This window comes from Artemia franciscana, chromosome 15, assembly GCF_032884065.1.
Source record: "Artemia franciscana chromosome 15, ASM3288406v1, whole genome shotgun sequence".
NCBI lineage: Eukaryota > Metazoa > Arthropoda > Branchiopoda > Anostraca > Artemiidae > Artemia > Artemia franciscana.
The window spans coordinates 13202991-13227231 of record NC_088877.1 but is presented as its reverse complement, the minus strand read 5'-3'; the positions used below and the strand labels follow the sequence as shown (position 1 = coordinate 13227231).

General features: G+C 34.6%; 1 protein-coding gene across 1 annotated transcript in view; it reads right to left on the bottom strand.

Annotated features, from left to right (window-relative positions):
• Positions 1-24241, bottom strand: part of LOC136036073 (cysteine--tRNA ligase, cytoplasmic-like) — a gene marked incomplete in the record, with an annotated part of 157894 nt that overhangs the window by 117835 nt on the left and 15818 nt on the right. Inside the window, 5 exon segments of the mRNA XM_065718033.1 lie at positions 5613-5818; positions 8290-8455; positions 10898-11097; positions 14984-15125; positions 20721-20954. Of these exon segments, the coding sequence (XP_065574105.1) occupies positions 5613-5818; positions 8290-8455; positions 10898-11097; positions 14984-15125; positions 20721-20954 (948 nt within the window).

Genomic DNA, 24241 nt, shown 5'->3' with positions numbered 1-24241 from the left:
TTCCATTTATAAACAAAAATATTCCAAAGGTCTCAATGGCGCGTTATTTAGGAAAAAACAAAATATAAATAAATATGAAGTATATTCACTAGATTCCACTAACCAATCCCCATCCGAGTACAACCGGTCTCCGCACCACCTACCTTAAAAAAATTCTTTAACTGTATTACCAGCTATAGATCACCACCAAAAAAGGAAACTTTCAGTAATTAAAAAACCCACTTTGTTAGAGTACAAGAATTAAATTTGCGGAAGAATGGCAGTATAAACTTCCATTTTCTGACATTTTTGGCTAATTAAGACCATGATGAAAAAACAGATGTATGTATGCATTGGATTACCAACACTTCTTGACCACTAAAGTCCTAATGTCGGCCCAACAGCGTGGTGCTACAGCTGAGTTCGAACTCTGGGAAGCATCATTACAAAGCTGATATCAAGCCCGCTGCGCCACCACAGGACAAAAAAAAACTGTTTTTGTCCCAACGGATATATTTCAAATCCTTTCCGACTAAGTCCCGGAAGCCCTTTTCAGTTAAAACTTATAATATTTCACATACAATGCGTTGATTTTCTAGTCTCTGGCAAACTACCGGTCACCTACTGTACACCCTGGAGTGTCGCTTTTTCAGCCACACATGGCACCCTTCCGTCATACCATGCCACGTATGACAAACTTTGTGCCACGCGGGGTGTGTTTCTTTTGACATATTTTAGTTTTTATTTAGAGCGATCAACCTATCGACTGTGGGAAGACGATTTTGTATTGACAAAGAAATGGTTATATTGGGTGATCAATTCTCAGTTTTATAATGGTTGGGTTAGGCCAGGTATTTAATATAATGCGTTCTGTAAGGCCCGCTTTACATGATTTTATGTTGTAGTTTCCGTAATTTTGTTATTAAAGTATTATATTTTCAGCAATTTTTTGTATATTTCATTAGGATTAACCTAACTTCACTTGTGTGTACTGGCTAATACGGAAATACCCAACTTTCCCAAAAAAAGCGGGCAGCCTCTCTTATGTAAGCATGGCCGCCCATAAGGAGGGGGAAGCAGAAGGACACCCATGCCATTTATATTTTACGTTTTTAAAGGGAAAATCGTGTGTTTGTACAATAAGGTGCTCTCTAATGAGAATAATAAAATTTATACGGATAATCAAGGATGTAGTGTTTTTCATAGCCCCTTCCTCCTAAAACTCAGCTTATGAGCGCTCATGTATGTTCGTCTTATTCAACTTACGTTCGTCTTAATTTTTGATGTTGCTCCTTATTTTTGTTTAAAAAAAAACAGTTTTTAATTAATTTCTCGTCATTTTCAAATAATGCAGAACAATATTGTGCCCCTTCTAGCCCCCCACCCCTCCACGGGAGTCCTCCTTAGGAGATAAAACCCATTTGACAAAATTCCTATTTGGAAAGTTCCTCCTGCTTAAAATACCCCTGGATAATGCCATCCTCGCTGAAAAATCCCCCAGAAAACGTCCTGCGGACAATTATGCTTGAAAATTGTCCATAGTTTCATTTGAGAGAAATCTTGTTTGGATTTAATTTCTTATCATTTTTCAAATCATGCAAAATCCACCTCTGTAGAAGGTTTATTGTAGCCTACTTACGATTTAGTAAGTAGTATATGTAAGTAGTATTGTAGTACTACTTACTACTTACTTTCTGAGAGAATTACCTTAGCCTGAGTAAGATAAACTACTATATGGGTATATTTTAAATATTTAATATATAGAGTTGGTTAGGCTAGGTTATGATAGATGTTTAATATAATGCGTTCTGAGTGGCCTTCTTTTCATAATTCTCTGTTGTAGTTCCCATAATTTTGTTACTAAATAATTATTTTTTCATTATATTTTGATATGTTTTATTACTATTAACCTTACTTCAGTTCTTCAGTGTGGTCGCGATAACACATAAGTATCGATTTTATGTATTTGATTGAGGATTTCATGGAGAAGGGAGGGAAGGGTTCAGGGCTCTAAGCCTGCTTGTTTAAATTTCCTAGGTGAACAGTTAGAGGTACTTACGTATTACAGCAAACACACTCAGGTTCCTGATCTAAATTTGGGCTATATCTTTGCACATTAGGGGGGGGGAGGGAGGAGTAAAGTGTAGCGGGTCTGCAACCAAATTGTGTTTTCTTGCAGACAAAAATTATGCTGCATTTTATTAAGTAAGAATTGTTTTCAAACTTTTTGCTTTTTGATGTCCTATTACTTTACCCCCCCCCCCAAAGTGCAAATATATAGCCCAAATTATATAAGTCTAATGCATTCTGTCACCCATCACTTGTCTTTGTGGCTATGAGATTGAATTCTACCCTTGTATGTATCAGAAAAGAATAAATGTAAAATAACTAGAACATATATGCAACCCTTTGCTCCTGAAAATGAATTCAGCAGCTGTCTATTTCAAACCATGCTCATAATAATTTGCCTCATTCTTAAATCAAAATAATCAAAAATAGCAGGCACTCCGCATCTAATACTCTCCTCTCGTTTCGTTCTTCCACCCTTAAGAATAGCATGTCTGAGGGGTCGCCACTTTATATGTGTACTTTGGACCTTTCTAAAGCTTTTGACAATGTAGTTCACTGTCAAGCTTTTTTTTCCCTTTTTGATAATGGTGTAAATCTTTCAATCATTTTTCTTCTTCGTTTTTGGTATGAGAATTCTTTCCTCCGAATTATTAAATCGGGATCTCCGTTTGTCCGTTTACGTCGAGGTGTCAAGCAGGGAGGGGTTTTATCACCTAGTATATTCAAAATGTGCATTTCTGGTATTTTAGATGAAATTAGATCAAATTATTTTATTGGACTCTCAGATGTTTCTTATCTTGCTTATGCAGATGACCTTTTACTTTTGTGTAAAAATAAGCAAGATCTCTCGTTTATGGTCTCAAAAGTTTCACGTCTATTTTCTAATATTGGTCTTTCTCTTAATGTTGAGAAATGTGAATTTCAAGTTTTTAATGGTCCGACTTCCTCTAATGCTCCCTTAGCTTGTCGCGGTTTTTTCATACCCTTTGTTTCCGCCTTTCGGTGGTTGGGTATTACTCTTACGAATTCAATTTCTTGCCTACGGCAGTGCACTGTTCGTGATGTTCAAAAGAAAATTCAAATGGGCTATTCTAAGATAGTTGCTAATCGAGGGAAGTATAATAGACGTGCACTCGGTAGACTATATGCTACATTCTGTGATCATTCTATCCTTTATCTTTCTGGTCTTTATCCCCTTCTAAAGAAAAAAGATGTTAATCAGATTCGGACTTTTTATTTCTGATATTGTAAATTTTTACTTTATCTCCCCCATGGTATAGCAATGGGAAGATAATTCATAAGTTTGATGTCCCTGATATAAGTGCAAAGTTGGCCCTCCTGCAGGGAAGGTTGTCGGAATCAGCTTTTTATCGTTTATCGCCTCATCATCCTTTGGTCCGTCTGTTCGGTTAATCTCATAAAAGCGTAGTGTTTTTTCTATTTGTAGTGTATTTTACTTGCAGTGTATTTCATTTTCTTTTTGTTACTTCACAAGTGCCATAACTTGTCATGATATGGGTTATAAACAAATTATTATTATTATTATAGGCCATAAGTAATTACTATTGGTCTGAAATTTCTTCGGCCCTGTTTTCCTGCCTACCAAACTCCAATCAAATCCAAGCAGTTTCGAAAGGAAGGTTGGTGGGGTTGATGGGGGGTAGGAAGCAGCGTATGCCTCTGAAAGTTCGCCCCCTTGTCTTAAGGTGCTTATCTCATAAGTTTTCAGCAAATTTGAGTACTTTCATGCAAACTCCTATAAAGGAGGCGGATCCTTGAAAGTCATCATTCTTATGTCCCATTAACCCATAAGTTTATACCCCATAAGTTTAAAGTCGAATGGTGACAAACAAATCTAGATACCTTTTCGCTTCAAACAAAGTGAATCAGGTTTTTTTTCTGCTATAAAGGAAGCAGGAAGAGGAAAATTCAAGAGCAGCTAAACTTTGAAAAAAATTGCAGCGGGCTCATTGTCGCAGCGAGTCAGAAACTAACGTGCTTTTGCAGAGAATCAGAACATATCTTGGTTTCGCATAATCCGCACAAAAAAGTATTCAGCCCCTCGGAATTTTCAAAATGGCACAAAACAGACTGTTATTCGAAAAAAATAAGATCATATACACGGAAAACTAAAACTAAGATCAAAATGGCGCAAATCGTGAACAAATTTTTGTTAAAAAATAACTGGTCAGATCAAGATAATTTGGTCAGATCATCAACGAATTTTGCTCAGCGTTATAACAAACTCTTCTGTTTTGGAAATTTAAGAGTTTAAATAAAAAAAGAAACAATTTTTTTTAAGTTCACAGGTAAAGTTTAAAAAGACTTTTAAGCAGGATTTAAAGTTTTAAAGCTTAACTGTAAAAAATCAATAAATTAACTTAAGCTAATTAACTACTTGAAGTAAAAGTAATAAGTTTTAAGTAGAGTTTTTAAGTAAAGAATAAAGCATATAAAAAGCTTAGAATATTAGTGAATATTAGATATTAACATGATTAAATAATATAATTATATATAATTAATATAATATAATTAAATATTAACAAAATGAATATTAATATTAAATTTAATATAAAGTGGATATTAGATTCTACGAGGGTTATTTGATAGTTTTCCTCAGTCCAAAACACAGAAACAGAAATTGCAAACTTAACTGGAACCATAAAAAAAATTATTGGTAGCAAAGATAGCAAAGATAGGGTTCCACTTATGGAACCCTAGGAAAATGCTCCTTTCTCAATGTCTGTATTTCTCGATATCGATTCTCCTCCTTTCTGTAAAATTTCCCATTCGTTACTTTAGGACAATATTTGAACAAAGGGACTAGGAGAGGGTCTAACATCTTAAGCATTCTTTCATTTTATTATAATTTTGATTGAAAACTGGTTTTGTTAAAAAGGAGCTTGCCCGTTAAAACAGAGTTTTGAACTCTTAAACAAAAACAAAATGGGTCAAAGAAACGAAAATTTGACAAAAAACTCCAATTAGTTCTCTGTGACACAGACTCCCCCCCCCCTTCAGCTCATAAATCTTAGGCTTTAGCTCATGGTCAAACCAAACCACTCCTTTGGCCCCATGCAAGAATAACACGCGGCTTTCCAAAATATAATGTCTTATCAATAAACCGTCAAGGGTAGACACTTATCAACTCCACTCAATAAAAAAAAATTGGCAGCATATAAAAAAACTGGCGAAAAAAATATCATTATAGCCTATTATACTTCATATATATTTTACTCCAATTATATGCTGAAGATAGCCTATATACCCACAATTTTAACATAATTCAATTATAGTTCAACATCAAAACTTCCACAACGATTATTTTTTCAAGATTCTGTTAATGATTTCCAACAAATAATTGTGTTACTTAACACAGTATTACACAGTTGAAAAACTTGTTTAAATCATTATCAAAACAAAGAGTTATATGGTTAGGTTAGACAAAAGACTCATCTAATTTAATATACCCCATATTGCGGGGGAGGGGGTGGAGAGAAACGTCTAGTCTTATAAAGCTTAACTAAGAAATTCCTATCATGCATATTTTAAAGAACTACCTGGTCGTCAAACTGCGAATATTTATCTGTCTCATTTCTAAAAAGGTCACCGGGAGGGATAGCTTGAAGAGCAGCTTTTTCCGCTTCCTTCGCAGCAGCTTCAGCCTTCTTTCTCTCCTTCTCTTGTCGTTTCTTTTCTTCTTCTGCCCTTTTAACATCTCTTTCTTTAATGAGAGTTTCAGGCGATTCAATCTTTATTATAAATTTACCTAAAATCCAATAATCTAAATCGAGTGGATTCCAGAGAAAGATGGATTAGAGAAATCCTCATGGGTTGGCAGTAAAATTTTGCAAGCATTAATAGATATTTTGTTCCAAGTACCCACAAAGAGATGGAAATTACAGAATTTTGACAAAAAAATGTGCAAAAAATTATTAAGCCTGATTTTTCTCTAACGAGCCAAATCAGGTTGGAAGTTACGACTAATTAGTCAAACTCCCCTTCAAATTTTAGAAAGTTTCTTCAAGACAGTACAATATCCGTAATTGGCTGCATACAGAAAACTTCATCAACTTTATGAGCGACATTATTTAGCTAAGTCAGCACCATGCGAGTAGGCCATAATCAGTAAACAAAGAATAGATACAAACTAATAAATCGGCAATTTTCGATATAATGTGATTTTCCCCAGCCCAGGTTTACATGATCTGTCGAAAAAGAATGTGTAAAGAGTATCAGAAAGCAAACATGTAAAAAAAACTAAAGAAGGGATAAGATAATTATCATTAGAGAAAATCCATGCTGATTTCGATAGAAAATCGATCAAAGCAAAAAATGGAATTTACTATAAAAAAATATATGTCGCCGGCGGAGCGACCTATATTATAGGCAAGTATCCTGCCACTGGACTATGCACTTAACCTTTCATTACACCACTATTACATTTTCTAGTTAGTGAAAAGAAGTCACAAAAAATACCTGGAAAAGAATCGACTATAGACAAACAAAAACTTTAAGAGTAAATTCCAGCATTAGAAACATTGTACTAGACCTTTTTGAGAGTCGGGCCGGGATTTTGACATTCTAATAATAACGTTTGTAGACAAATACCATCGTTGAAATTGGATCCCACGACCTATATCATTAACACAATCTGTAATCAAAGTAACTTTTTCTAAAACACTATTGACTAGTTGAAGTTTTTTAAGGCGAATCAATAATATAATTTTCCTGTTTTTTGTTGTTGTTTTCTTTTCAGATTTCCACAAGTTCAGAGGTCTCTATACTGACAAAATTGCCACAAAACGTTTACTTTATCTTTTTTTAATACTTTTTCTGGATAATTATTGACTTGTTAAAGCTTTTCGATACAAACTTTTATAGATTCATGCGTTTATCCATATTTCGAGAACTTCAGAAATCTCTAGATTAAAGAAATTGCCACAAAATGTTTACTTTGTCGAGTCATTAAGGCATTTTATTCTTTTAATTCTGGTAACCTAAAAACCATACAAGCTAAATACAGGTCGATTAACACAACCAATTAAACAGAAAACAAAGCCGGTACTATGACCGGATAAGGCTTAACTAAAGCGGAGGGGGAGTGGAGATAACATCCCCTACGGAAAAAGGTGCTTATATTATGTTGTTCTTATTTAATAATTTTCATATTTAATTTTACTGCTTGCCAGTAGAGATGAAAATATAATGCAAACATACAAATAAAAATAAAATATATCTGCAGTTATTTCAAGTATATACACTATACAGTGAGCAATAATAATAAACACAATAAAAAAATCAATACCTTTGAATCTAATCAGGTACGTACGCAGGAATTTTTTTTTTTGGGGGGGGGGAGGGGGCGCAAAACCTTCGAAACAGCAGATATAAAGTAGCACTTTTTTTTATTTAATCATGCAAAAATCACGTATATCAGAAAATACAGATTCACTTTAATCTGTAGTATTGTAGCGGATGGGGGGGGGGAAGACTGAAGCCTCAAAAGTACGTTTCAGGCTCAGGTTATGTTCATAGCGATTTAGAACCAGTGATTAATCTATTATATCCCACTGAAAGGGAAATTTTGGGGTCAACAGTGTAATATGGGTGCTATGGGGGGTAGTTTTTCAATTGTAAAAAGTTAGATTTTAATGAAAAATGATAGTTTCTAAAATTTATCCATTAAAATCTGTCCTTTATCCTGAAAAGGGGGTTAAACGCCCTAATATCAAGAATAATTCTTTTTTGCTGTGGAAAGCAAACTCTCTTTACGAAAATATAACAGTACAATTGCTAATTACTTCAAAGAGGGTGAAAAGTTAGCCAGAAAATGGGTTAATAATTGGGCAGTGACTTGACCGGTTCATTGCATGCTGTAAAATTCACCCAAAAAATGCTTCCACATGTATCTATATTGTTAATAAATGTCCTACTTCTGCCAGAAATCCCAAGAAACCATGGGGAAATTAAACATTTCACAAAATTTTGGGTGGGAGGGCCGGGCCCGAAGCCCCCTCTCCCCCTGTGTACGTGCCAGGATCTAATATTTCCATCGCAGTTATCCCTGTAGAAATGCTTTAGACTATATTCTTGAATAAAAAAGAAAGGATAGATACGAGGTTTTTGTTGCATAGCGAAGATATGTCAAATTATAGTTAAAACTTCCACTTATTAGTCACATGTAAGCCTAAAAAAAAAGTAGCATAAAAAGAAACTACCCCAGAATTGAAAACTCACCACTTTCTTTATCTTCCAGTCTAACTCCAAGTTCTGGTAAGATTTCATCACGGACTTTATCACAAACGTTGAGGAGATCATGATTACCAATTTCCTTGGCCGATTTCCTAACTTCTTCCCGAAATTGAGCGAAAGCTTTCAAGTAAGGGTAGAGCTGCTCTTCACTCTAAGACAATAAAAAACAATCACTTTTCGAACAAACAGCGTAAAGTAACAACATACTGAAACTAAATTTTCTATTGTGTCAATCTATAATTGCTTCCCAAATCCTTGTTCTCTAATTTATTCTCTGCCAGGCATGTTATTTTATACTGTCTTTTTACCTTAGTTGTTAAAAAATTAACCGAACCCCTGAAAAAAATCAAATTCTAACAGGGGGGGGGGTCTTACTGTAAACAATTAAAGACAAAATTGAGAGAAAGAGGGAATACGGTCTTTTGAAACCATTGATTTTACTCAACTTTGTTCCAGTCTAGAACCAGTAGGCAAGGGTGTATCCAAGATTTTTATCGGGTTGAGGGATGTTTTTTGGGGAGGGGGGATGAGATTACAAAAAAACCTAAGTTAAGAATCAAAATTTGTTTTTATGCATTTTTGTGACGTGTTTTTGGAGGGGGGGGGGGCTTCAAACCCGGTAAGACCCCCCCCCTGGATACTGTCTTACCGAAGGTTTTACTTACCTTGGAAAAGGGTTTCTAGGGATAACACTTGGCATAAGAGATACTTGTTGGGTACAGGTATTCTCAATCTGTCAGAAGGAAACCAGATTGGAAAAGGTTTTTTTTTTATAATTATTGTATTTCGTGTTAACTTTACTTCAAACTGTTTGGAGCAAAACAGCGCCTTCTCGAGGAAGAAATACTGAAAAATTCAGAATAGAGCAAGCACTGCCTAAAACAAATATCACAGACAGAAAGCAGTGAAATTCGCTGAAACACAGAAATACTCAAAAATTCGATGATTGTGGATGCACTGCACAGAACAACCGCCATAAACAAAAGAAATATAGAGTAAAAGGAATTAAAACGCTTTCAGTAACACACAATCACATGCCATCTTCAGGGTATCCCCAGTATCTCCGAATGTTAAAGTAATTTCAAATCTCATTTTATCCTAAAGTCGTCTGTCCAGCTTTATTGTAACCCACTTAGAAGATCATTATAAAAATTTATTCTAAGGGAGGTTTTCATCCATCGGGAGGCTATGCTCAAGCTTACTGAAAGGAGAAGTCCTAGGAGAAGGAGAAGCTTACTGAAAGGAGAAGTTTTCAATCCTACTGAAAGGAGAGTCCAGCCACTTCATTCTCAAAGAGTGACATTAAGCGCTTCATCACCAAGATCACCAACCATCACCAAGATTTACAAAATTATTTAGCGCTTCATCAACAAGTTTTTGTAGAATTATCCTTGAGCAATTTCTAGGAAAAATCTCTTCGTTCTTTTAAAATCGTGAATAAGACAACTCCCTCAAATCACTAACTGCCATGTGGAGCAGACTTTGAGAAATGGTCATACCATCAGAGCCACCAGAAACCTTCTTTAGAAAGAGTTTCAACCATTTCCCCCAGTCTCCTCTGTTGCTAACAGAGGAAAAGTTTTTGGAAGTAAGTACTTACATCAATCAGAGGTTTTCCTTTCAAAAAGATTTAACAAAAATACTGGAGTAATACAGGTATGACAGGTTAGACTACAAGCGGCCAAGCCTATTTAGGCTTCGGTTTCACTGGTTCGCCTGTGAGTCCATGCAAATACAGTCTAAGATTTTGCATACAAGTCCAGTCGATATTGTGCATTACGCGTCAGCTCAAAATCAATCCAATCTTTCACCCCTTTGTTTTATGACTATCTACCTTAGTTCTGCCCTAGGAACGAAGTATGGACGGATGATAGATAAGACTTATTTATCAAAAAATGAACTGACATCATTTATACACAATCCTAAAAAGGGCTTCACTTTTTCTAAAATTAGCCATGACTTGATGTCCACAAAATCAAGTAGTTGTGGGCATTAAGTCATGGCTACTTGTAGAAAAAGCCAAGACAGATACAGCTCTCTCAAACTACTTATTTTCATGTGGAGTAGCCTTTGAGCAGATGCAATCTCCACAGAGCTATCCTAAACCTTCTCTATTCCAACTATTTTTTCAACAAAAAAAAATAATAATTGCGAGGAACTGTAATACACGTAGAATACTCCTATCCTGTTAATGAGGGGCTGAGTTATTTAATATTTGTAAGTAGTATTGGTTTTCGTAAAAAAAATTACTGGAAAAATACTGGAGGGGCTACTTTGGTGCGGTAAGGTGCTTTTTTTTAGCGCTGACTTCTACATCTCCCAAGAACTTTGGGATAATCCATCAATAAGTGAAAATTTGACGTTATTCAAGTCTAGTAGACGTTTTTGTGTTTTTTTTTATTTTTAATTTTTTTTTTGTATAATCATTACGAAATTGAAAATTGAATTATGTTTTTCTTCTGGGAAGTGCCAATAATATGTATTAAAAGGCTAAATAGGCTACAATATACTAATAGGCTAATAATAGGTTAACATTAATATAGCATAATAATAGGCTGCATAATAGGCAATTAATAGGCTACAAAATACTTACTGTTGCTGAGGAGGTTTCGGTTGGAAATCCTATAGATTCATCTTTGGGTATAACTCCAAACACTTGAAACATGTGTGTGATGAAAACGGCGATGCTTTTTAAAACTTCTCTATTAGGTACTTTCTGTTTTTCTAAATAAATATAAACGTCGCTGACTAATTCCTGCATTGTGTCAATTGCACTTCGGGTGTTGATATTATCTGAAAGAAAAGGTAAAAAAAATAAACAAAATACAGTTATGCATACATATACATATACATATACATATATACATATACATATAGCAAAAAAAATATGTTGCAACATAGTCAAAGCATATAAATATTTTTCCTAACTCCATTTGGAAATAAGTTCCAAATGGAACTGGAGTTACTAATTGCGTTGCGAAAGCAACACTTTGGTTTTGTCGTTTTTTTTTTTTTTGTTCCTAGCATCCCGATTTCAGCTTATTCCTAGAAAGTGGTAAGGGTGTAACCTCTGCGGTTTTTACAGAAAGTGTGGACCTTGGGTTGGATTGATGAATATGACTGCATTTTAGAAAGCTTCGTAGAACTCTTGCCTGGGGCCAAAATCTATTGCTTCTACCCATTTCTGTTTGTGATTTCAGCTGAGTTTATCATTCGTTTTTTTGCAATTGGGATTGCGGTAGATAAATGGCATCAGACGTACCTCTTAAGCTTTAAAAGCTCTCTCATTGCTAAAGAAATTAAGAGTATATCCTTCGGTCCTTTCTAACTTGGCCTACGGCAAGAAAGTCAACTTTTGAACTAAGACAGATAGACTTTTTTTTGGCGACGGCAGTCGATAGCTCTTGATGAGCTGATCAAAGAATACGTCATCCATTTTTTCGCAGAAAAATTCCTTCATGAGATATACCAGTTTGAAAGTTTAAAGGGGTTGACAACTTCAGTAGTAAGGTACACACTGAAACCAAAAATAGGCCGATACCAAGTGTGAGACATACAGGAAATTTTAAGCAACAGTCGGCTGTTAGCTCAGAATCATCTTCGGCAATGAGGGGTTTGCAGCTTTTGCTAGCTGGTGTACCTATTATTTATTTCCAGTGAATTTGATGGTAAGACCAATTGGGTTCCAGCGGTAAGACATGTAGGGGACGTGTAAGTAATATTTGGCTGTTAAGCTACAATCAACTTCAGCGATGAGGGGTTTGCAACTTTTGCTAACTGCAATGAGGAGTTTTCAACTTTTGTGAGTTGGTGTACCTAGTATTTATTTCTAGATCCTTACACAATAACAACTTCAGTGTTTAATCGAAGTGAGGAAACAAAACCAAAGTGTTGCTCTTGCAACACTTTAATAACGCATTATATATTAAAACACTAGTTTACGTGTTAGTTAATGTGTTAACGCACTAAGAGTCTGATTTTTTGTAACTTAATCGTTGGCGGGTAAGCAGCAAAGCAGTGAAAATTTATATGTGACGTTTGAACAAACAAAATTAATTCTAAAAAATGTATGATGTATCAGAAAATAACGCATGGACAAGATATTAAAAGTCCACGCATATTGATAATTGATAAAATTATGAAAGGTAATCGATCAAGCCATAGCAAGTCTCTTTGAAGTTTAGCCTGAACAGGAACGTTTTTGCAGCAGTAACAGTTGATCTCCCTCACCTGCTTCATGAGTCGCCGGGGATTGCTTCACTCAAACTGAGAAACTGAAACTACTGCCTGTTTACTGCAATTATTTGAAGTTATTACTTATTCCGTAAAGGAAACGCATTCGTTCTAAGATCCCAAAAACGGGGGACCCGATTGGCATTGTGATGTCCTCTGAAGGAAATGTCGAGAAAAGCGGAATTAAATCATTGTTTTTGCACTGTCTATTACCTATCTGTCATTCTGTGATCATTGCCTATCTGTGAGTTTCTGCAAAGAAGTTGAGGTTTGTTTTTATTCTTTGTTGTTGAAGCGTTCTTGTTTTTCTTTTCTTTTTTACCACTCCCCTTTTCTTTTCTTTTTTTGTATGAGCGGGCATAAATAAATTATTATCATGATTACACAGTATACAAAAAAGAAGCTGGCATCATACAACTTAGTTACAATTACTTAAAGTGATAACCAGTTTTGTCTCCAATTAATCTATTACTAATTGATAACTTATTCTCCCTAAAATTTATTTTCTTTAGTCAAAAAATAAAAAAAAATAAAAAATCACAAAAACTGAGTACACAATACAAAAAAATTAGTTAAATAAAAACTTCACTATGCTTTTGCACTTCACCAAGGCGCATAATAAAGCTCCATATCTGTGGCCGAAATACAAGTAATTTATATTGTTACGTCCGTTATGCGTGGATGTGTGTGTGTCTGTCTAAATTCCTAGTGGTTTAATGCCTTTTCTTTCAAAATGATATTAATTGAGCTCTTAAAAGGCAATTTCATTTTAGGTCACCTTTTTTGGCAAGATCTTCAATAAAAGGCGGTGTTATCACAGGGAAATCCTAATGATTTTAGGTCACCTTTGTCGGCAATATCTTCAATCAAAGGCGGTGTCTTCATAGGGAAATTCTAATGCTGCCAAATTCCTCAAATAGTATTTCTTTTACGCTGATTCCTAGCGTTTTCCTAGAAGGCATGCTAGAAAATGTTAGGGAATGCCCTTTCCTAAACTTGAAAAAGAAAATTGATCCTTTATATCAAAATATTCACACTTTCTAATAATGTAAGTGTCATTGAAATGGGATATTTTTTTTTCTTCGGCACAAAACGGAAAAAGTTATACAAATTCAATAAATGTTGGGCAATCCTTTAAGGTATCGAATCCCCGTAAGGACAAATTTTTGTGATAATCCAAATCTTTCCTACAAGCTATATTATTTTTGATATATAAATTACCTAATGTTTACATTTTTTTTATTATTCCCCGAAAGATTACAAAAAATTCGGCTGCTAGATTATATACATTATTTTATATCAAAAATAATAAATTATTGTGATAATCCAAATCTTTCCTACAAGCTACATTATTTTTGATATATAAATTATCTAGTGTTTACATTTTTTTTTATTATTCCCCGAAAGATTACAAAAAAATTCGGTTGCTACATTATTATACATTATTTTTTAAAGAAACATTCTCATAATCTAAATAAATGTAGTAAAAAGCATTGTTTGCGTCTAGACATCCAAATGGCCATGCATGACAGTCTCAATATTTTTGTGAACGCTACTTTAAGAACTTATAGTAAAAGCGATGACGACAGGTCTTACAATTTATTTAATGCTCCGTGAATTTTCATTTCATGCACTTATGATACTCTTAATACATTTCATGTATTTCCATGCATTAACCTATCTAAAAAAACAAATTTAATTACGTGGTAGTCCGGCGAAGCACAGCACGCAGCCCCTTTCTGCAACAAGCATTTGTTTGTCTGTGCTTAGGTTCTAAGAACAGTAACCTTGATACGTCTTATTATAAAGGCCAATAATCTAAACATTATAGTACATCCCCAGAGTGGACGTATTGTTTTTAGACAATAAAAAATAAATGTTGATTTAATTTTTAAGTGGATGTCTAAAGGAACTGGAAAACAGAGAATACTGAATAAACTTGTGATGTCTATTTTTAGTTTCTTTTTTTTTACGCCTGTTTCTGGCAAATTAATGTCTTATTGTTGAAGAAAAAACAATCATACTTTGGTTACACGTAAATAAATAGAATTTTATCTTAAAAATTTCTATGACAGCATGGTTGCCGAATTTGAATTTTATGTCAAGCAAGCACTAATAAAAAAGTCAAATATATGTCTTATTGTTGAAGAAACGAAAAAAAAAAACCATCAAAGTTTGGTTACACGTAAATAAATAGAATAAAATAGAATTTTATTTTAAAAATTTCTATGACAGCATGGTTGCCGAATTTATATTTTACATCAAACAAGCACTAGTAAAAAAGTCAAAAATAAAAAGTAAATAGATCACAATAAAATTAATGAAAATATATATAAAAAATATGATGAGTAAAAACTTTGTCAAAAAGTCAGAAAAGAAAAAAACAAATAGATGACAATAAAATTAATGACTTATTTTCCTGGCTAGTGAAATGACATATTCTTACCACACAAAGCAGCATGCACTGCTTCTTTCTTCATTCTAAATGTAGCTATCAGGGTCTTATCTTCCAAAGTGAATGGTTGATAGTCAACAATGACGTCCTCTGGTTTTTGTCGTAGTATAGATTTCACTGCGAGGAAAAAATCCTAAAATTGAACTTCACGTTTAAAAACTAATGTAAACTTCACGTAAAGCTCAATGAAAAATTTAATAAAAATAAACTTCACATTCATTAATAAATATTTTACTGTTCACATAAAACTTTTAAACAGCACATTATTGTCCAATATAGCATAGTTTAAACCTGGAGCCATCTTAGGTCTATTCAAACCTGAAAACCGCGATTTTCTAAGATTTTTCCTTTGGCTATTTAACAAAAAATGAAATTTATACGCCAGCATAACATTTTTGTTAGAGCTGCCACCTTGAACAATGCAATTAATTTGGCAAAACTAATTCGCTGAATTCGACAACACTTTTCAACTGCAACAATTTGAATAGTAACTTTCAGTGGATTCACAAAAAAATTCACCTTCAAACTACAGCCACATCTTCTAAAGCTATTTGATGCCATATGCGTTTAGCATATTTTTCATCCATGTTCTTTTTCTTTTCTTTATTTTTTTTTGGCACCCACTAGTAGCAAAACTACAACTGCAAATGAAGTTCTTTTTCATCAAATCGATTTCCTGATTTTTTCATAATTTAATCAAGCAATCAGATCAATTTAGCCAGCTAACTATATATTTTAAGAAAGGCTTTGGTCTAATAAAGCATATATTAACTAAAAAACTTCTTGTAGTTTCCTTTAAATCCTAATTAGATTTCTGCTATTCTAAGTTTATTCAAACTGATTTCGAATAATAGAGCACAAGAAAGTTTTCTCAGATCAATAGCTAGTTTTTGAGGAGTTCCTCAAGGGACTGTTTTAAACCCAATTTTTTCTAGTCACGACCAATAATATTGGCACAGATACAGAAAGCAGATGGAAGGATGTCGATGACTTAAGGTTAGAGGAAATATGCGCTAAAAGTTACCCCATCAGAGCTGCAGCAACTGCTGAAAAAGTAAGACAGGAGTCAGCGCATTCACTAATGACTGTGAAAAGACTTAATTGTAAAATTTTATCTTTTAAGAATTTTACTACTAATTTTGATCCTTCACCCCTGTCACTGAACAACTAATAGTAAACAAACCAACTACTAGGAATAACGGTCAGTTCTTATTTCAAGAGGCAGGTGCTCACTGCAGAGTTGGTGAAGATAGGCAACGCTAGCTTACAAATATTAAAATTTTGAAAGAACTTAGTGTGTTCCATCATTCCATCTTTTAAGAACCTACAGTACCTTTATTAGACCACTTTTATAAAATGCTGCCCCGGCACGGCATTTTGGCTTAACTTTGAAACAATCAGGCCGTATGGAAGAAAATCTGAAGGGTGCTCTTGTTACTATTTCCCGCGGCTCATATTCTGAATTATTAGTTAAAATTCATTTAGTTTCGCTGGAATAAAAAAGGCTAAAGCCGCTTTTTATTCTTTTTTGAAAAATTGCTTGAGTACCTGTAAACACCGTGAAATTCTTCCGTCAAATTAGATCCCCAAACAATATCCAAGGGTTGTCACGGGGCCAGTCCCGAAGCTGAAAGAAATAAACGCGAAACATGTGTGTTATGAAAGAATGTTTGTCCCAAGTAAAATGTAAACCTTTGATAAACTATATATTTAACTTTTTTTTCTTTTTTTTACTTATACATCATATTGACTGATAATAAGTATTTATGAGGCAAACCGTAATTTGTCAGTAGCCAATGACAGTGTTTTTCCTAGAACAAAATGATCTGATTCACTGATTGAGATATATATGGTGACGTAAGTTTCCACCAAAACAAAGCCATCAGATTTTGTTTCCCCTGTCTTTGGTACTTGATAAAATGAAAGAGGAAAAAAGGAACTTGCCACAGTACCAAGTTTCAATGCCCAGCAAAGAATTCCCCAAATAATTTTAGCACACTACCCTAAGCTATTACTAAATAAATCGGGCATATTGATATCCAGGGTGCGCATAGTTTACATTAGGGCACACTGGGTAAAATAGTACCAGGGTAAACGGGTAACCAAAGAGTATGTGTAACTTACAACACTGAAAATTGGCTCTAGTGTCGACAAAATCACTACCCCCATCAAGCGTTTGGCGTTTCTTGACATTTTTTCATCAATCCATCAGATTTGGTTTCCCCTGTTCTTGGTACTTTAAGAAATGAAAGAGGAAATAAGGAACTTTACACAGTAGAAAGTTCTGATCATAACAAGTAATTGCTGGCTAAACCGGACAGGTGAGGAATGATCCCTTAATAAAATAATGAGAGTTTGAAATAAACACGCGATACGTAAACTAGATCAATCTACAATGAAATGATTACTGTAGAAGGTCATTCGGAAGCTGAAATAAATAGGACAAATGACACTCAGTGTACGCCTGACTCATAGTTATTCTATGTTTAGTACTTTTTCCCCAAAAACACCTCTACATTGACAATGCAAGAAAAATTAGCATCTATTTCTAACAGTAGCCATAGTTTGAGAATACTATTTATTTAAATTTAGTTTCAGGTAACTTAATATTTTAACCAAATTTCTGTTGCAAGGTATGGTGCCTTACATTTGCAACTTAGCAACATATTTTAGCAAATAAAAGTAACACTATGCCTCGAGGCGGCCAAATTTTTTTTGTTTTCTTTTAAACCTCGCATAAAAACAATCGAATCAAAAGTAAAAAAGTGTCTAAGGATACTATTCTAACTCTATACCAATCTAACCCTTCGCTATTGCAAAAATTAAAATATGTTTTGTTAATTTTCGCCTTCTTTTGTGAGGAAACCAGCAAAAAGTTTGGTGACAGTGAGAGTCATACCGTAGATAAAAAAGAAATATAAACCAACAAAAAAAATAAATAAAACAATAAAAACGAAAAAATAAAAACTGTCAGAATTCAACGTCAGTCTGTAGTCAAGATAAGCTTTAAAAAAATGAATTTTATTAATTGAAGAATGGAAAGAAAATACACTAACTAACAAGAATCTGACAAAAGGATTTTATCAGGATCTGTTATTTAAGGATTTTTTTTTTCAGAAAGGGGAGGGGGTACAAAAATTATTTTTAAAACACATCAAAATTTGTTTATATTCATCTTTGTACGTTTCTACGAATCGGAAGAAAAAAAAATTCGGGGGGGTGAGAGGGTGAAATCCCCTAACTCCCCTTCTCCCAGGATAAAAATAAAATAGCTACCCTGCATGTACTAGTAATTCCTTGATTTTCGAAATTTAATTTTTTTAAAAGAAAAACACTTCAACTTGGTTTTCAGTTTTTCCTATATTTTGTAAATGAAAGTGGAAAACCCATCTTAAGGAGTGGAGTCTTTCAAATGAGCCCTAATTGACAGATAATGTTCCCTACTCAATTCTTTTTTCTTAATTTTAATTAAGTTTAATTAATTAATTTTAATTAAGTCGTGTTTCCAAACAACCTAGCGCCTAAGTAAACATTAAAGATAAAATTCAACGATAAGCGATATTAAAGATAAGTCATAATAGGTACCCCTCAGTATATCAATATGTGGGCTATCACAACTAGTGGGGGAGGGGCTGATTTTAATTTTCACACAGTTTGTTCAGAAGCATACCCGGTACTTGTATTATATACCCCCTATCCAATATTCTTCTAATATGTTTCTCTGACGCTCAATCCTAATGAAACATACCCACATAAGATAAAAATATAATACTTTAGAAACAAATTTGGGCTATATCTTTGCACATTAGGGGGAGGGGGGTAAAGTATAGCAGGTTTGCATGCCTAATGTGTTAGGTACAATTATTCTGCATATTATGTAGTAAGAATTGTTTTCTTACTTCAAACTGCCCAAATACTTTATCCCCTCCCCCCTAATGTGTAAATATATAGTCCAAATTATATTTTTCATCTATTCTGTCACTTCTCTTTGTCTTATCTCACGGTAAGCTGAAAGAAACTAACGAAAACAATCGATTCTACAATGCGTCAATGAATGAGCAACTTAAGCGATAGGGGATTTGCCAAGTACCACAAACCCTTGCAACAACTATTATTGAGAATCTAAGTATTGAGTTCACATTTCGTATTTGGGAAGTTCTTAACAAGAATTAAATAAAAAACAATTTTTTTTTCATGAAAGTAAGGAGCGACATTAAAACTTAAAACGAACAGAAGTTACTTCGTATATGAGAGGGGCTGCTTCCTCATCAACGCCCCGCTCTTTACGCTAAAGTTTAACTCTTTCTCTCAACTCTTCTTTTAATAACAGTAAAAAAACACGTTTTTGAATCAATGCACATTTTTATTTTGGGTCTCCGCAGAGGAATAATTAAAACGAAATTTGTATATATATTTTTTTTTTTGGCTAAATGGCTTTCTCAGAATTTTGATCGAATGATTTTGAGAAAAAAAGAGCGGGGGAGGAAACCTAGTTGCCCTCCGATTTTTTGGTTAATTAAAAAGGCAACTAGAACTTTTAATTTTTACGAATCTTTTTATTAGTAAAAGATATACGTAACTTATAAATTAGCTTACGTAAAGAACTTTTGTATTCTCATGTTTTTATTACATATATGAGGGGGTTCGCCCCCTCCTCAGTACCTCGCTCTTTACACTAAAGCTTAAATTTTGTCCCAATTCAGTAAGAATGACCCCTGAATCACAAAAACCGTAGAATAAATGCTTGAAATTACTAAAAATACTTTAGCGTAAAGAGCGAGGTATTATGAGGTTAGCCCCTCATATGGGTAATAATTTCTGTTCGTTTTAAGTTTTAATGCTGCTCCTTACTTCCAGCTGAAAAAAACTTATTCATATTTATTTTTTCCTTTTTTTTTTTTTTTTTTAAATAATGCTGGTAAATCCTGCGCTCTCTTCATGGAAATTTTCTTCCCCCATAACAAATTCCTCCATGGAAAGTTCCCCCAGCATATCCCCCTCTTCTCAACCCCTCCCCCAACCAAAAAAATTCTCCTGAAAACGCCTGTACACTTTCCAATAACCATTACTATATGTAAGCCCTGGTCGAAGTTTGTAAATTGTACCCCCTCCCACGAAGACTGTGGGGGAGTAAGTCGTCCTTAAAGACACAGTTATAAGGTTTTTCGACTACGCCGAATAAAATGGCTATCTCAGAATTTTGATCCGTTGACTTTGGGAAAATAATTAGCGTGGGAGGGGGCCTAGGTACCCTTTAATTTTTTTGGTCACTTAAAAAGGGCACTAGAACTTTTCATTTCCGTTAGAATGAGCCCTCTCGTAACATTCTAGGACAACTGGGTCGATACGATTACCCCTGGGGAAAAAAAAACAAACAAATAAATACGCATCTGTGATCTGCCTTTTGGCAAAAAATACAAAATTACACATTTTTATAGATAGGAGCTTGAAACTTCTACAGTAGGGTTCTCTCATACACTGAATCTGATGGTGTAATTTTCGTTAAGATTCTATGACTTTTAGGAGTAATACCTCCTATTTTCTCAGGCTCGTAACTTTTGATGGGTAGGACTAAACTTGATGAAACTTAAATATTTAAAATCAGCATTAAAATGCGATTCTTTTGATGTAGCTATTGGTATCAAAATTCCGTTTTCTAGAGTTTTGGTTGCTATTCAGCCGGGTCACTCCTTACGCAGTTCGTTACCACGAACTGTTTGATACTTGCCTTGAATTTCCGTTCAGTGGTCATAGCTTTGTTCATTGTGTTCTCTGAGTAGTCCAAGCCATCTCTCCAGTGGTGCAGTAAATACAGAAACCGGAGCTGCCTAGCACTATGCTTCTCTAAGGCCTCCCCAATGGTTATGAAGTTCTTCAGTGATTTTGACATTTTACAACCAGCAATCGTCAAATGACCAGTGTGGAGAAAATAACGAACCCAATTGTCGTTACCAAAACAAGCCTATAAAAAAGAAGAAAAAACTCAGAAGCAGAGGCGGTTTTAGGGCGGGAGTTGCCCTGGGCAAAGAAACTGTAGGGACGCAAAATTTCAAATAAACAATTGAACGGTTGTGATCTTTTTGGGACTTTGAAATTTACTGAAAGTAAAACTAAATAGAGGGTGCAGTTAATAAATCAAAATCAATAAAAAAAAAAATCAAATGACAATAATTAAATTAGAATAATAACAATAATTCAAATAATAAATTGAAAAATACTTAAAAAATAACTTATTAGTTAATTAATAAACTGGAAATAACTTTGTTCATAAACAATTTTTTTATTTGGCCTAAAAATGTTGATGGAGCCCCCCGGGGGGAGGGTAATTCATTTTTTTGCCCAGGCGCAAGAGAGGCCAAAGCCACCCCTGCTCAACAGGCTCTTCAATTGCTGTTATTCTGAATACAGTATCGTAAATCGATAAAAAAGAAATTAAAAATGTAAAAGTGCAAAAAAACAAATGCTTGCAAAATTCGAAGTACAGAATAAACGAAAAAAAAAGACAAAATTCAACCGAGCAAAAAGTAGATATTGAACGTGTTTTGGCTATTCTTCATACCAGGACAAAAGAGGTGATCAGAGTCGATATTTTCACCCAAATCAAATGTTTTTGAAAACTCTCCTTTCTCAAAAAATACTTTATACATATCCTCAGGATTTTCTCTGTTCAAATACCAATATAAAAACAAAGTACTTATTAATTCATTTATGAATAAAATGAGGTAAAACTGTACCAAATCAAACTTGAAGCTTAAAACCAAGCGAGCATTTCTCATTATACAAACAGCAGGTTTCATTAATATGATAAGGAGCTAATCTACTCTGTGTTGTATCACGGTTGGGGAATCGAGTTGAAACTTCCAGGATCTTTCTAGGGGGGGGGGGGACATGGAATTTTATGTTGTTGGAAGAGGTGAAAATCTTTTTTCAGGTACTCACAAAACCAAGAGCTACGTTTTTTTAATGCCTGTCATTCGACAAGCTCTGCTGCGAGCAGAAGTTTGTGGTTATTACAAGTTGTGCTTTGACTTTTCCCTCAATGCATTTTTGGCGACTCATTAAAAGTGTTTTCCAATTTCTTGTCTAATGGTAAAACCGTTTGACTCTTGACCAAAAACTTTTTGCAGTGAAAAAATATGGTCAATATACTTCTCAATATTTATAAGCCATAGATAGCATCGATCGTATTTAATGAGATGACAAAAAGGGAAGAAACAAAAAGACACAACAGCAACGAGGGTAATTCTCAATCAGTGAAAAAGAAAAATGAAAGAGTCGATACCTTTGCCAGAACCTCTGCTAAGCCGTCTTCAATGGTTAAAAACAATAATAATAGCAAAAAAAAAACCCATAACCTTACGAACCCCGCAAAGGAAAATTTAAATAAAATGAATAGCCACTTTATTAGACGAAGGAAAGAGGTGATCGAATCACAAGCATAAAATCATAAAAGAAACGATCGTTCAAAGGTGAGACTGAACACTAAGTCTGTAAAATGCTAAAAAAAACGAGTCTCTCCTTCAACCACCACCCAAAACTACATGGTATTATTATTCAACACCAGCATAACCATGGAAACAACAGCCAACACAAAACGAACCCCCAAAAGGTATGTCTGGTACCACAGCATGTATACTGCTTTATTTCGGATGGAACAAACTAATCGACCATTTATTGTAATGAAAAAAATAATCATGTATTGAATATGTCTTTGTTAGGTTATCATAAACAAGGTTTTTACAATATCGAAAACACTAACGGCAATGATGATTATTTTGATCTACTTTAGCCCTTCATGCTTCTAAAAATCCATATAATTTAGTTTATTTTGGTTTTTAAAGGGAAAAACAGTGTCCACAATAAATTTTTGTCACAATTTTTAAGGGACCAATAAAAAAAAAGAAGCACATAAAAAGACCTTGCCTTTATAAAAAGATGTTTTTCTAACATTATTGTTTAAATTTCTCTAATAAAAAAATTCAATACACGTAGAGACAGGCTGCCTCTTAAGAAATGAAAAAATTTGTGTCCAATCTAATTTTCGAATGGTCATATGGCTTGAACTCTAGCAAAATTCTAAGAATCAATAGATTGATTTAAAAGGAAAATCAGAGGCTTAATGCCGGTCGGGATTTAAAATAAACCTCTGAGACATGAGGTCCTTCTAAATATCAAAATTCATTAAGATCTGATTACCCACTCGTAAGTTAAAAATACCTCTTCTATTCTATTTTTTCTCTCCCTTCAGCCTCCCAGATGGTCGAATCGGGGAAACCAACTTTATCAAGTCAATTTGTGCAGGCCCCGGACAAGCCAACCCATTTTCCGTATCCTAGCACGTCCAGAAGCACCGAACTTACCAAAGCACTGGCCCCCCTAACTCCCCCAAAGAGAGCGGATCCAATCCGGTTACGTCAATCACGTATCTATGACATTTTCTTATTCTATCCCACAAGTTTCATCCCGATCTCTCCACTTTAAGCGTTTTACAAGATTTCCGGTTCCCCCCTCCTACTTCCCCCAATCTCACCCCCCCCAACTCCCCCTAAAAGAGCAGATTCAGTCCAGTTATGTCAATCATGTATCTAGGACTTGTGCTTACTCTTCCCACCAAGTTTCATTCCGATCTCTCCACTCTAAGCGTTTTCCAAGATTTCTCGTTCCCCTTCCAACTCCCACAATATCACCGGGTACGGTCGGGATTTAAAATAAGAGCTCTGAGACACGAGGTCCTTCTAAATATTAAATTTCATCAAGATCTGATCACTCATTCGTAAGTTAAAAATACCTCATTCTTTAAATTTTTCCTCTTCCTCCAGCCCCCCCCCCGATCGTCGAATCGGGAAAACGACTGTTATCAAGCCAATTTGTGCAGGACCCTGACACGCCTACCAATTTTTATGGTCCTAGCACGTCCAGAAGCACCAAACTCGCCAAAGCACTGGAAATCCCTCAACTCCCCCGAAGAGAGCGGATCCGTTCCAATTATGTCAATCACGTATCTGGAACTTGTGCTTATTCTTCCCATCAAGTGTCACCCGATCTCTCTACTCTAAGCGTTTTCCAAGATATCCAGTTTCCAAGATTTCTGTTTCCCCTCTCCAGCTCCCTATGTCCCCAGATCCGATTCAAATTGAAAATAGAGCATCTGAGACATAAGAACTTTCTAAATATCAAGTTTCACTAAGATCCAAACACACATTCGTAAGATAAACATACCTCAATTTTCAGTTTCCGGTTTCCCCCACC